Raw genomic sequence first — 14813 nt, forward strand, 5'->3', positions numbered from 1 at the left:
AAAAAATGCAGTGTAAAATTGTGGTAAAGTCCAGGCTGGCTGTTGAGAAGAGTGGCAGTTACATAAATGATACAGAATCAGAAGTTGTTAATGCTGAGATTCTTACTCATGAACTGTTTCTTGTAAGTGATAGTCGTTAATGTTAAGCTCATTTTCAAAGTTCTGCTTATTAAAAGCAATTCCTTAAGTTTAACACAACCAAGTGTTATTTATCTGTTTTATTTTTTGATTAAATGTAATATTGAGAACTCAATCTTACTTTTTGTAGATAGGAAGAAGTTTGGAATACATTTAAAGAATCAAGAATAATACTGAACAAGTAAAATAGAGTATAGGTGCAAGATGGTAGCGGTTGCCTTGCTGATCAATCTAATTCTCTGGAAGCTGAAGAGAGGCCATTCTCTCTGGGGATGGGTTATGAATAGGAATGATAATTTTCATTTAGAAGATTCAGTGATTTAAAACAAGGAAAAAAACAAATTACTTTTCTCCATACAGGGAATTAAAAAAATTAGTAAATCTGTGATACAAAAGTTAACTCTATTATTAAATAACAGTCACTAAAATGCTATTCTGCAGTAGGAAAGATAAGTACTTGATAAATTTTTTTTTTAAATTTTTTTTTAGGAAAATGGAACATTGATGATTGATGAAATGAATGATATCAGAATTATAGGTGCTATCACAGTGGTGATATTGCTCGGTATTTCTGTTGCTGGAATGGAATGGGAAGCAAAAGTAAGGAACTATCACTTTTTCTTTTATTTTCAATTTTGAAAATTGAATTTTTCAATTGAAACTTTTAGTTTCAATTCTGTTTTTGACCTCAGCTCTTTTATTTATTTTTAACATATTTAATGCAGTCAGTATTGCATACGTGGTGTGTTAGAAGTCAGTCATTGGGCAGTTTTTGTGTAATGGCACTCTGTCAAAGACTGGCATGTGCAGGCCTGGACAGCGTTTCAGACCTTAGACCAGGTTATTGAAGAAGGCAAGTAGGAACAGTGACAGGCAACGGAACCTGTCAAACCAGCACTTCATGTGGGTTAACATACAGCTTAGCATAGCAAAGCAGTAATGCTTACCTGTTGATTAAAGTATCTATAATGTAGTCTTATGTCTATTCATGGTGTAATAAAACAGAGTAATAAAGTAAGTACCACGTACCAGAGTAATACTTTTAATATTATGGTCGTGGTTAATAAGACAATACTCCTAGCATTTGTATGCATTTAGCTCTTGTGAATTTCTTCAGTCTACTCAAATCCGTATGTTCTAGAAGGCATATGGAATAAAAAGTTCTTTTTTTGTCTTTAAACGTAGAACTTTGAGAACAGATTCTCTTCTGAATGGATGTTAAACTTACAACCTTTTCCTATTTCTTTGTTAAAAATCCTGGTCCATATTCTCTCTGGTTTGCCTTGTTTATATGTGGAAAACAAACTGAGAAGACTAAGCTGAATTTGAAATCACGTAAATATTTACATTTTAGAACACAACATTGAAGCTTGAAACTGTGAAAATGAGCAAATTCTTCTGATTGACTGCAATTATTATGTTTCAGGCACAGATAGTCCTACTGGTGATCCTCATAGTTGCTATTGGAGACTTTGTCATAGGAACATTTATTCCTTTGGATAGCAAGAAGCCTAAAGGTTTCTTTGGTTATAAAGGTATGTTTGAACAATATCTCTTCGAAGAGGAGACATACTGTCATAATCTGAAATAGCTAATAGTCCTATTTAACTGTAGAGATTCTTTTCCTGATTCTTTATAAATGCCATGGTTTTGTTCCTTAAAGCTATTGGGCCAAAACTGATTATTATTGATTATATCAAATTTTAAAAATCTGGTTAATACTGTAAGTAATTTTTCTGGTTTTAAAGGTTTCATGAGTTTACTGTGTTAACTTTTATTTTGAGGCAAAGTGATGAATTAGGACTTAAAATTTCTGTGCCTAATTTTAAGATGGTCATACAGCTGTGACTTTCAGCTTTTTCATGGAGCTAATAATGGCTGAAATGAGCTAATGCTGTAGCTTCCCTGTAAATATTGATAGACTTAAATCTTTTTCTGCAGCTGAAATATTTATGGAGAATTTTGGACCAGATTTCCGACACGAGGAAACTTTCTTTTCTGTGTTTGCTATTTTCTTTCCTGCTGCAACTGGCATTCTTGCTGGGGCAAATATCTCAGGTGATCTTGCGGTGAGTAGTGAATTAATAAATATTATTCACAAACACTGAGTGTACGTTTCCCTCTGTCATCACTGTCTACTGACATTTTTCTTTCAGGATCCTCAGTCAGCCATACCTAAAGGAACGCTCTTGGCCATCCTAATTACTACATTGGTTTACGTAGGAATTGCAGTATCTGTAGGTAAATAGAGAATGTTTTTAACTTTATCCTTTCACATTAATTCTGAGGGGGTGTTTGGTATATTTTGTGTAATTTGTTGTGTAAAGTCATTGTATAATTGACTTCCATGCATGTAAAGTAGTAGCCGGAGGTTTCTAATTTTTATCATTGGAGGTTTGATTTTCAGCTAGTTTTCTAACCTCCTAAAATGAGTGATGGTTTTCTAAGGCTAGTGACTGCTTCAGACTAAGATTAAAAAAGACCTCATATGGATGTTTCCTCATTTGTTGCAGTTTTTTATGTTAAAAGATTTACAGTTTAGCTGTGGGATAATCCCTGGATTAGAAAAGTGCATTTTCAGAAGATAATGAACACCTGTTTTGATTTGAATATGATGGTAGTCAGATACTTAACTGAAATGAATTGTGGGATGATCAAACAGCTCTTCGGTGAGGATGCGTGAGCAGTATTTCACCAGTAGAGAGTGAGTAGTACCTCCACCTGGCTAGCCCACTTTCAAAAGTATTGCCATGTTCAGAAACATTGTCTCTAGTTTTATTTTCACATGGAAATAGGAGAAACAGTCATAGGCTCATCTGAGTCTTGTATAACCTCTCTTCCCAGTCTTCCTTACCCTACAGTGGTTTGAAATTCTCTGTGGAAGTTACCTTGCAACTGGTTAGGTGCTCTATATTAATTTTACACTAGAGCACCAATGCTCAACCAGCTTTTTCATACCCATGAAATAATTCTATTCTGGCAACTTCAAGAACATAAGACTGTAATTGTATCTCACATATTTCTTCCCTATAATTGGAAATGTTCTTATTTGTGTCACATAAATTAGTTTCTGGCAGCAGTAATCGGTTATCTTACATGAAAAACTTTTTCTTATTTTAACTGTGCTGCCTTTTGAATGAAATTCTCTTATAAATAAAGAGTGCTATTGATCTTGCCACTAATGATACTTCCTTTTCAAAGATACCAGTCTCACTAGTCTAGCTCTGTTGGCTAATGTACTGTTGATCTGCCAAATAGTTGCTCTGTGCTTTATGCAGCATAATGACCTATGCTTATTTCTTAATTAGATTGACCGCATACACCTCTGCTGCCAAATTTGAATACTTTAGACCAAGAACCCACATGACAGCAAATTGCTCATTAGTGCGCGTTTATTAATGGAATACTTTGATCATCTTTCCAACATGAAAAACCTCATGTTTTGTATTGTGAAAGAGATAGTTTGCAAAACCAACTGAACTTGAAATTGTTTTATGCATCAAAAATTTCATGCCTTGGTTGCCTTCTATAACTTAGAATTATGCTAGTTAGAAAAGGCTAGTGCTGTTGCAGAAGTTGGAGATTATGACATGAGTAAATGTGTTAGGGTTTTTTGAGGCACTGTATCAGGTATTGAAAAAATACTTATATCCCTTTCCTCACGCACTGTTCTGCACTGTAAGTTTCCAGCATAGTAATAAGCGAGTCATTGAAACTTTGAAGGGGCTAGTAAATAACGCTGAGTAGTCATGTCTGAAGGGGAAGATAGTGTTCTGAATTTTGCCCAGTATCTGGATGCTCTGTAATAAAAAGAAGGTTAAGAAGCTGAATAGAGAAAGCTTAGAAGATGAAAATTGCTAGTCCTGCTGCTAGAGCTAGGCAGACTATTTCAAAAAGATAATAGTTGTGAGGATGAATTGTGCAGTTTTGTATTTTAGCAAGGGACTAAGGCATGTGTGCAGGTGATAGAATGAAGTTTGCATAAGTAAATTTTATATCAAAATTATTGAAATACACATTTCAAATTGCTTTAAAACCAAAGAAAGCTCTAATAAAAATCCCAGAGTTCTAAGTAGGCTTAAGACATGTGTTCTGTACACAGGGCAGTAAAACTAATTAATGATACACTAACTGTAGCTGCTTGTAACACCGGAGAAGTTAAACACTTTCAGCTGCTGTCTGGAGGACGCAAAGTAGTATCTCTGAAAAGTTTGCTGGTCGCAAATATTTAGAAGATAACTTGATACAGATGGTCTGTTAACCTTCTCAGGCTTATAACACAGCAAAACTTCGACTTTGGCAGGAACTTCCCTAAAACACCTATGTAAAGGTAAAACCTTTTTTCTACAGGAAAGACGACCTAGAGGTTCTTAGGGAGAATGTAGCCAGAATCCTGTAGATAAATAAAACTTTCCTGAATGTATGTTAAATAAAATATCTGGACTCTTACTTACACCTAAATATTTTCTGCTGAGAATGGAGCTTGCCCAGCTGGCTTCTGTTCTGCATTCTGTCATAGTAAGGCTCACATTAAGTTTCTTCATGGGGCCTTTTCTGTTGTACTTTGACTTCATGTGTGAAACGTGTGCCAGGTAGTTGGATCTGAACTATGAAAAAGGGAATGAGCAAGAGGAGGGTCGTAATAGTGCACTGTAGCTGTTTAATGGGTTGCTCAACCTAATATATCTGCCATTGCAATCTATCATGAAAAAAAATTTTATCTACAAATAGTTCAACTAGTAAGTATATAGTCACATCCACTAGATAGTGCTTGGATAGTTGGTGCAAATACTTGCGTAGTGGAAGAGAAGAAACTTTTCCTTACATAGATTTTTTTTTTTTTAATCCCATTTAAAATGGAACAGCAACAACAACAAAAAAAAAAACCCCTAGCCCTTTCATATACAGAAAAGAAAAGCACGTAAGAGGTGATTGACAGAGCTAACTCTTACTGAAATTTAACCAACTAAGCCTAGTAAGTAACTGAAAAGTAAATCTGAGAAGTGAAACAATTAAGTAATGTCCATCTACCAGGACCAGGTGTTATTGTGAACTGTTAATCAAATTCTAGTGGCTCGTAAGCAATCTAAATATGGCATAGATATTTAGGAATTCATACTCCCAGCGAAAGAGAGGCAAATTACAGAAATAACAGGGATTGTTAGTGGAGAAACTTAAAACTTAAGCTTGCAGCACAGCTGTGTCCTCCTTCTTATTTTGCAACTAAGTAATTTAGGTCCTCAGCAGTTATATGGTTCTGTCCCCAGGCCCACCTTGTCATTCAAGTTCCTAAAAGACCAAATTAAGGGAATTCTATTGGCTATTGCTTTGTAGGCTTCCCTTCTTCCCTTCCTGATTTGATTCCTGCTTCTGAAAATATTTACTGGTGTCCAAATAGCATGGCTTTCTTGAATATTAAACCATAAAATGTTAAGTAATACTTATTCTGCTCTATTTTTTTTTGTCTCATATAGAACAAAATAAACCTTGAAGTAGATGACGTGTGGGCTTTCTAGTACTTATTAGTTTTTATTAGTACTTAAGGGCTGAAATGCTGTATTTCAGTCTTTTCTTGACCCATGAAATTACAAATAATCACAGGCAAATTGAAGACAGCGATTTTAACTAAACAAACTTAATTATAGAAGATGTTGTAGGAATGTCACTATGTGGCTTTATTTGTCAACAAGAAATCAACTTAAAATACCACTGTCACATAGAAGGTGGCTTGTTTAAGTATTGGAGAGTGGCTTGTAAGAGTTTCATGACAAACTACTTAATTTCTTTTGAATGTTTAGGCTGTATTGACTAGAAAAGTAGTAACTGCAACACTATGCACACCTGCAACACCTGTCAACATACATCTGTACATACACTACAAAAATGCATTCCTCTAGGAAAACTGACAGAGAAACTGTAAAATCAAGTGGTGGTGCATAATACTAACCAGTTAGAGCACTGTGTATAAAAGCATTCAGTGAAGTAGTAGGTTGAGCTAAGATTTTGCCGTTAAACTTTTGTACTTCTATTGACCATGTTTTCCTGTGTGTAAAACGTTACTTCTCTTATTAGATGCAGATTTGGTAAAGAACTGAAGATCATCTCAAACAAGAGCAATGAGTGTTTCTTGCTTGTATTTGTTCTTCATATTGAAGATGTGCTTAATACTGAAATGCATTAAAAATGTAAATGCCATATTTTAATGTTGCTGTGTGAGAATATGCTTACACAAAAAGGGAATTGATCTTAACTCATGTCCTTAAGTTCAGGTTCAGTCTGTTAATGCGTTGTTTTGTGATTGTGTCTACTGTAGGTTCCTGTGTTGTTCGAGATGCCACAGGGAATGTTAATAACACCATTGTCACTGAGCTGACAAATTGCACTACCGCAGCTTGCAAATTAAACTATGATTTCTCGTCCTGTCAGACAGGGTGTCAGTATGGGCTGATGAACAATTTCCAGGTATAAAACTTTCTCCTAAATCTCTATGGGCTCTTGTGTTTGTTCTTTTTTTTTTGTATTGCATATTAGGAAAAATTATGGACTAAAAATGCCTGTCTCTGTAAATACAATATATTGTGTGGAATAATTATGTAGTACCGTCTAGCTAACATCTGGAAGAGAAATGTAGCTATGTTAAAAACTTTAGATGCTTACACATAGGTAGTATAAATATTTACTCTTCTTCTGAGTAAACTGTTTAGGTTAGATGGTGAGATTTTGACTTCCTCTCTAGATACCTGAATGTCATCATTCACTGATGTGGACAGAAGTACTCATTGTTCAACAGTGCAGCATAGTAATCATAGGTACCATCAGTCAGTAATTGGTTCCTTAACATTATAAGTTTCTTAGAAAATGCTGACATTTTAAGAATGTTTTACTTATTTGTCACAGTATCCTCTTTGATGGTAAGAATGTTGTGAATTTTAATAAAACCTGATGTTTCTAAAAACCCCCTAAAAGTCTTAGTCTTCAAGTTATAATTCATGGGTAATTGGCATGTATGTGAACTATTGGTAAAGGTTTGAAGGAAACTAGGGAAAATATACCTGTTGCCCATTGACTTAAACTTGGATTGTGGTAGTCCATCTTTGCCTTAATTTTTTCTAATAGATGTATGAAAAGTTGGCTAGAGATTAAGCTGAAATTCACTAACAGAAAGGTGCCTGGCTTGTTGGACTTGATCAGAAGTACGTGTGGTAGATGTGCCTCTTACAAGTACTCCTAGCATGTTAGACTGACAGTCTGCCTGCAGAGCTTAGTGTAAAACTAATTTTGTACATGCTGAGATAATGTTGCAGTGCAGAACATTCTGTTAGAGTAAAATATGCCTTTCAAGGAATAATTTGAGTATCTGTGTGATGATACTTTGTTCTGGTTTAGAAAATGTCTGTATTTGGAAACATTTCAAAATTGTTCAAAATCTGACGACTTTCCTCATTTGATTAAGGCCATAAGAAATATATAATCAAATGTGCTGCTGAGAATAGGTTTCCTTTGATTATGTCTTTTTATTTAAGCTGTAATTTCAGTAAAATTGCTTATCATAAATGTTACTTGTACTTCCAAGAAGTTAGTAATTAATGTTAGAGTTTCTTACGATTTGGTCTAAAGCGTACTTCTGTCTCCTAAATTGTTCCTGCTCCTCTCTGTGGAACAACTAGCGGGTTCAAATAAGAAAAGTCACTTTTAAGATGGGAGGCTGCGTAGAGAATTCAATGACCTTTACCGCCTCTCTTTTATTGAGATTTTGAAAACTTCATCACAGAAACTGCACAGAAAATCTGGACTTTCTGCTGCAGTGCTTAGCCGCCTTCTCTGTAGAATCAGTTCTTTCCAGTACCCAGCTGAGCTTGACCTCGTTAGTTGTTTTTTCTTTCATCCTCACAGCTTTTGCTGTTCATCTCTAAGAAGAGCCTGGTTCTGTCTTCTCAGGAGATGTCAGAAGCAAATCCTTTACATGAGAGGCTCTCTACCTATAGATAAACTGTTGTCCGTTTCCTAACTGAGCTGCCCTCAACTTAGTAGCTCTGAATGGTAGCCTTAAAGAGAGGGTTTTTTTTAAAAAAAAAAATGCAAGTCACAGTGTGGGGAGGGGAGGAGTTCCAAGGTTTTGTAGCTCTCAATCTCTTCATAAAACTGTTCATTTCTCTCTTTAGGTTTAATAGCTGAGAACAAGTACTTGCCAAGCATAAATTAATCACTGAAGTGAGTGAAGATAGTTGTATTTGTCTTAGAGCTTGTAAGCATGCCGTTTCTGATGTTGAATGTGCCAGCTTATTCATGTGCATAGCCTGAAGACTTTATCACTTTGATACACTTAATGCTGCCTTCAGTTGTTTTGGCAAAGAGTTGATTTGAAGTTAATGCTTAGACAGCTCAGGTTTTAAATGTGTTTGGGCAGCAAATGGGTGACTTGTAGTATGATTTACCTGTGGAAAGCTTAGATGATGCTAAGAAATTTAAAATGGAAATAGTTGGTGACACAGGCTTATCAGACTTGCATAGAAAGACCGTCTTTATCCTTTTGTAGTCAATGCAAATGAATTGCAGGTCCTCACAGGCTTCAGACATTTCTCTGCTCAATGTCAGTGACATTTCTCTGCCCAGGCTGTTACCTGGTAGAAGTGTAACTTCAGAAACTTGTTTTGGGCTTTGTAGCCTCAGGCTGGAGCTTCCCTAAAATAAGTTATTGCTTTGGGTAATTGAAATGCAGAACTTGGTCAGCTTTGGATGAAAGTTGAAAGTAGCATGAAACTCCATTCTAGATACAATGTAAAAGTTTTGCTGAGTATTCCTCCTGTGTAAAGTAAGGCAGCCATAGAATATTTGAGAAAAGTTAAAGAGATGGGGGAGTTGAATAATTCTTTGTCCATATTCGGTATAAAAATCTAAGGAAGCTGCTGTTTTGTTTTCTTGTGACAATTTTTTCTGCTTCACAGTAGCTTTACCAAATGACTGAAACTGTAGTCAAAATACAATATTTCATTATCCCAAATGTTTGAAATTTAAGAAACTGCTGAGCAAACTGCCGATGAGTTCCTTATCAGCAGTAACTGTATAACTGTCTCGCCACACCAGTGATAACAACAAATCTTAGTAGATAGCTGTCCTTCCAAATCTGTGTGTTCTTTCAAGGATGAAAGTTTCAGAGCCATATCTAGCTGCATGTGTGGACTCCTTCATTTTGTGGTCATGAGATTTGGATTATGGAGTATACGAAGTCTGATTAAAAAAAAAAAGAAAGTGAGATTATGCCTGTAACTATTTTTATCTAACAAATTAAGAAAATCAACTGCAACTATTCACCTTCAAAATAGTTCCCTTCTGAATTGAGAAACAGCGGTGTAAGGTGCTGTCATTGTTCAAAGCAGTTCTGCAGATCGTTTTCTGTAAGGCTGTTGAGGATCTTGGCGATTTTTGTTTTCATATCTTCTACCAACAAAAAGTGGGTTGCTTTGATCATCAACTTGATCTTTGGGAAGAAATGGAAATCACAGGGAGGCCAGGTCTGGCAAATAGGATGGGGGCTCAAGCACAGTGATGTTAACTGCTGAAACCAGCTTTACATACAAAGTGTTGTGGACTTGCACCCACTGGCGTTTTCCAGCTGAGAAGGCTTCAGTGTTTGAACACATCCACTCTTACTGAGTGAAGCGATCAAGTTGAGCTTTGTCTCACTGTAACAGGTTAGAACATATTCTATAACCGTCTCTTTGTGTCTCCCCTCCCAATGCTAGTTCTCAAGATAAAGGGTCAGTCTCATTTTTTGTGTCAGGCCTCATGTTTTGGAGGAGCAGGAGGAGGCATATTTTACACCAGTGTACCAGTTCTGCTGGAACTGGTTTCTCTTTTGCTCCCCTACCTTAGAAAAAGCTTCCTAATGTCTCTTACATTAGTAGCCTAAATTGTAACTTTCTGGATTTTAAAATGGACAACCATTATTTGTATACATGTTGCTCAGATTTTTCTCAAATTTATAAAAGAGATGTAATATTAAAACATAGCTATTGTAAATAAATGGAGGCAAGGAACAGAACCTAGAAAGATAATGTAAAACCTGAGTAGATAGTGAGAACCAAATAGGAAGTTGATGCAAGTGTAGTAAAGTGAAGGTCTTAAAACAGCAATGTCAGAATATGTCACAAATTCCAATGTATTTTTCTTCCATGACTTATTTCTAATCCTTTTATGAACCTGTAGAGACTTTAATTATTAATTGTTTTGACTTGAGAATTACATGATTGGACTATAAGTTGTATGAAAAAACAGCTTGTTCTGAAATTTGTAATCATTTATATGATTACAGATTTTTTCCTAGTTCATTCATTGATATGCATACATAATATTCAAATAGCTTTTAAGTGGAGGGTACATAGTATTTTATTTTTCTGTTTGTGTTTGTTATTATGCATTCATAGAGTATGCTTCTTTGTAATGTTTTAAAAGAAAGTAATATTTGCTTTCAGGTGATGAGCATGGTATCAGGATTTGCACCACTGATTTCTGCAGGTATTTTTTCAGCCACCTTGTCTTCTGCATTGGCGTCTCTTGTGAGTGCACCTAAGATCTTCCAGGTAAGTATGGAAGCAAAACCACAGTCTTTTAAAGAACAAATTGAATTAGTGTTTGAATAAGAATTTTTGGGAGGGAACTCCTGACATACTGCCATCATGGTTTGAACAGTTGATGTCAGTAGATTGATCTAATGTTTACCTGTTGTTTCGAATGGGAAAACTGCATTTTACTATTACTAAAGCTAACTGGGACTATAATTTGTTCCAGATCTCCTGGGTTTCTGATTAGTTTAGAGATCAGTTGTGGTGTAACTAACAGGAATCTACAAACTCCTTCAGTTGTCTTTTGTTGCAAGTAACGTTGGAGCACATACAAAGATAACTGATTAGTTTATTTCTCAAAGTAGTCACAGAATGAGACAGCATGAAGTTGAACCTGTAGCAGTGAATCTTAATCCTCAGAGAATACGTTATCAAGATAATTATATACTGGTTCTCACGTAAATAATTTACATTGGGTTTTTTTGGTGTTCCTGAACGTAATTTCCTTTACTTTTCTTTCACCAATTAACCTCTTCTTTGTTGCACAAGTTCTTTTTAAATGTGTAAAATTTTAGTGTCTTGTAATGACCTTCTTTCCCAAAAGTTCAGTAGAGAGTTAGTAGTCCAGAAGGCTTCTGGAGTTTGTGCAAGATAACTTCTTGATACAGCTGGGAAATGAACCAACTGGGAAAGGTGCTTTGCTGAGTTTGTTTATGAACTGAAAAAGTCTTCTATGTGATGTGATGATTGAAGAACACCTTGGGCATAGTGATCATGAAATGATAAAGAGTTTTTATTTTTGGAGAAGTGAGGAGAGGCGTCAGCAGAACAGTTACCCTGGACTTCCAGATGGCAGGCTTTGGCCTGCTTAGGACCCTGGTCAGCATAGTTCCCTGGGAGGCAGGGCTGAAGGGCAAAGGAGTCCAGAAAATCTGGACATTCTTCAAGGAGGAAGCCTTAAGAGCATAAGAACTGGCTGTCTCCGTGTACTGAAAGATGGGCCAGTAGGGAAGCAGACTGGCCTGGCTGAACAGAGACCTCTGACTGGAACTCAGGAAAAAAAGGAAAGCTTATGGCCTTTAGAAAAAGGGGCAGGCAACTCAGGAGGACTATGAAGATGTCGTGAAGTTATGCAGGGAGAAAGTTAGAAGGGCTGAAGAACTTAATTTGGCTACTGAGGTAGAGGGCAATAAAAAGTGTTTCTATAAACGCATCAGAAGCAAAGGGAGGGCTAAGGAGACTCTCCTGGCTTTAGTGGATGCAGGGGGAAACAGTGACAAAGGAAGAGGAAAAGACTGAGGCACTTAATGCCTTCTTTGCTTCAGTCTTCAATAGTAAGACCAGTTGTTCTCTGGGTACTCAGCTCCCTGAGCTGTAAAATGGGGGCAGGGAGCAGAGTGGAGCCCCCATAATCCACAAAGTAATGGTTAGCAATCTACTATTCCACTGAGACACTCAGAAGCCTACGGGACTGGAGGAGTGTACTGAAGAGTACATAAGAGTACTGAAGGAACAGGCAGGAGTGCTTACCAAGCCACTTTCCATCATTTATTGGCAGTCCTGGTTAACTGAAGAGGTTTCACTTGGCTGGAGATTAGCAAATGGGTCTGGAAGGAGAATCCAGGGAACTACAGGCCTGTCAGCCTGGACCTCGGTGTCAGGGAAAGTTGTGGAGCAGGTCATACCATCTTGTGGCATGTACAGGCCCAGCCTGCACAGGTTTAGGAAAGGCAGGTCCTGCCTGACTAATCTGGTCTCCTTCTATAATATGATAACCTTCTTAGTAGATGAGGGAAAGCCCGTCGATGTTGTCTACCCAGACTTTAGTAAAGCCTTTGGCCCCATCTACCACAGCATTTTCCTGGAGAAGGTGACAGCTCTTGGCTTGATGAGTGGGTGAAAAACTGGCTGTATGGCTGGGCCTGGAGAGTCATGGTAAATAAAAGTAAATCCAGTTGGTGGCCAGTCACAAGTGATCTTCCTCAGGGCTCAGTGTTGGGGCCAGTTCTGTTTAGTATATTCATCCATGACATGGATGAGGGGATTGAATGTACCCTCAGAAGGTTTGCACATGACACCAAGTTACCCGGGAGTGTTGATCTGTTTGAAGTAAGGAAGGCTCTGCAGAGGGATCTGGACAGGCTGGATCAATGGTCTGGGACCAAATGTATGAGATTCAACAAGGCCAGACATTGACACCTGCACTTGGGATGTAACAGCACCATGCAGTGCTACAGGCTTGGGGATAAATGGCTGGAAAGCTGCATGATGGAACAGGGTGTCGAGATGTTGGTTGCTAACCAGCTGAATATGAGCCAGCAGCGTGCCCAGGCAGCCAAGGCCAACAGTATCCTGGTTTGTATCCAAAGTAGTGTGACCAGCAGGAGTAGGGAAGAGATTGCGCCCCTTGTACTTGGCACTGGTGAGGCCATGCCTTGAATCCTGTGTTCCGTTTTGGGCCCCTCACTACAAAAAAAGGTATTAAGCTGCTGGAGCATGTGCAAAGGAGGGTAACAAAGCTGGTGAAGAGTCTGGAGCAGAAGTCTTATGAGAAGCAGCTGAGGGAGCTGGGGTTGTTTCACTTGGAGAAGAGGAGGCTGAGGGAAATGGACTCAAGTTGTGCCAGTGGAGGTTTAGATTGGATATTAGAAAATATTACTTCACTGAAAGGGTTGTCAAGGACTGGAAGACGTTGCCCAGGGAAGTCATTGAGTCACCATGCCTGAATTTATTTAGAAGACACGGAGGTCTCGCTTTTAGGGACATGGATTAGTGGTGGGTTTGGTGTTGTTAGGTATATGATTGCACTCAGTTATCTTAAAAGTTCTTTTCCTACCAAATAATTCCGTAATAGTAGAAGGGATTTTGTTGCACAATAGAAGCACAAGTATTGATACAGAGAAATAGTGTATATATTGGACAAGCTTTCCACTTTATGAGAAAACATTGTCTCTATAGAAGGACTCTTTGTGATTCTAAGACACCAGTAAAGTACAGTAGTCAATTACTTGTAAAAAAAAAAAAGCTTTTTTTAATAAATAGCTATTACGAAGGATAGAATATTGGAAATGCAAAATGTCAAGATGCAGTGAAAAACAGAATTAGTACATGGTGGCTGTAAACCTCTCAGGAAGATAATACGTCTTGGAAAACAGCGTTAGTAAGCATTAGTAAGGATACATTTTTAACAAAATGCATGCTGACTCTTGAATTTTATTATTTCTTAGGCTTTATGCAAAGACAACATTTATCCAGGATTTCAGATGTTTGCTAAAGGCTATGGGAAGAACAATGAACCACTGAGAGGATATCTTCTGACATTTTTAATTGCCCTTGGATTCATACTAATAGGTTAGTTTGCCTTTTACAAGCACTATATTTTATATCATGACTTGCTGACAGTGTCTCAGAGTTCTAATGCACAATTTAATTCTAAGGCAGCATTCTAAATCTGTTTATTTTGAGGGTTACTTTTTAGTTTCTGCTAGATATACCAGCCCCACAGCCATGACCAGGGACACCTTCCACTAGGTCAGGTTGCTCAAAGCCTTATCCAAAGCCTCATCCAAACTGATACCCAACCTTGAGCACTTCCCGGGATGGGGCTTGCATGACTTCTCTGGGTAACCTATTCTAGTGCCTCACCACCCTTACAGTAAAAAATTTCTTCCTAAGTATCTCATCTAAATCTCCCTTCTTTCAACTTAAAACTGACATCCCTCATCCTATCACTAATGCTCTCTGATGAAGGAGTTCTTTCTCAACTTTCCTGTAGGCCCTCTTTCGGTACTGGGAGGCTGCTGTAAAGTCTCCTCACAGTCTTCTTTTCTCTAGGCTAAACTAGCCAAACTCTCTCAGCTTGTCCTCGTATGGGAGGTGCTCCAGCTCTCTGATCATCTTTGTGGCCCTCCTCTGGACTCAGTCTGACAGATATGAAAGTCTATTTTAGATTTTTAATAATTGCAGACAACTTCAGTAAATGGAATACGTGCACGAACAATAGTTTTTAAAATGTGTTTTTCTGTTAAGCTAGAAACAGTAAAGGTGAGTACTGATGCTGCTGTTGGAAAAGATAAAGATAGTCTTAGCAGAATTACATGTGTTCTGTGTGGA

At 37.5% G+C, this 14813-nt stretch overlaps 1 protein-coding gene across 4 annotated transcripts in view; it reads left to right on the plus strand.

The window, feature by feature from the left end:
• SLC12A2 (solute carrier family 12 member 2) overlaps window positions 1–14813 on the plus strand; it is a 62587-nt gene that overhangs the window by 21477 nt on the left and 26297 nt on the right. For all 4 annotated transcript variants that reach the window (XM_009564728.2, XM_054053795.1, XM_054053797.1 and 1 more), the window contains exons 6-12: window positions 628–738; window positions 1565–1673; window positions 2080–2207; window positions 2295–2379; window positions 6452–6600; window positions 10611–10718; window positions 13928–14051. In XM_009564728.2, the coding sequence (XP_009563023.2) occupies window positions 628–738; window positions 1565–1673; window positions 2080–2207; window positions 2295–2379; window positions 6452–6600; window positions 10611–10718; window positions 13928–14051 (814 nt within the window). The remainder of the gene's footprint in view (window positions 1–627; window positions 739–1564; window positions 1674–2079; window positions 2208–2294; window positions 2380–6451; window positions 6601–10610; window positions 10719–13927; window positions 14052–14813) is intronic.

The sequence above is a fragment of the Cuculus canorus genome, chromosome Z (genome assembly GCF_017976375.1).
Source record: "Cuculus canorus isolate bCucCan1 chromosome Z, bCucCan1.pri, whole genome shotgun sequence".
Taxonomy (NCBI): domain Eukaryota; kingdom Metazoa; phylum Chordata; class Aves; order Cuculiformes; family Cuculidae; genus Cuculus; species Cuculus canorus.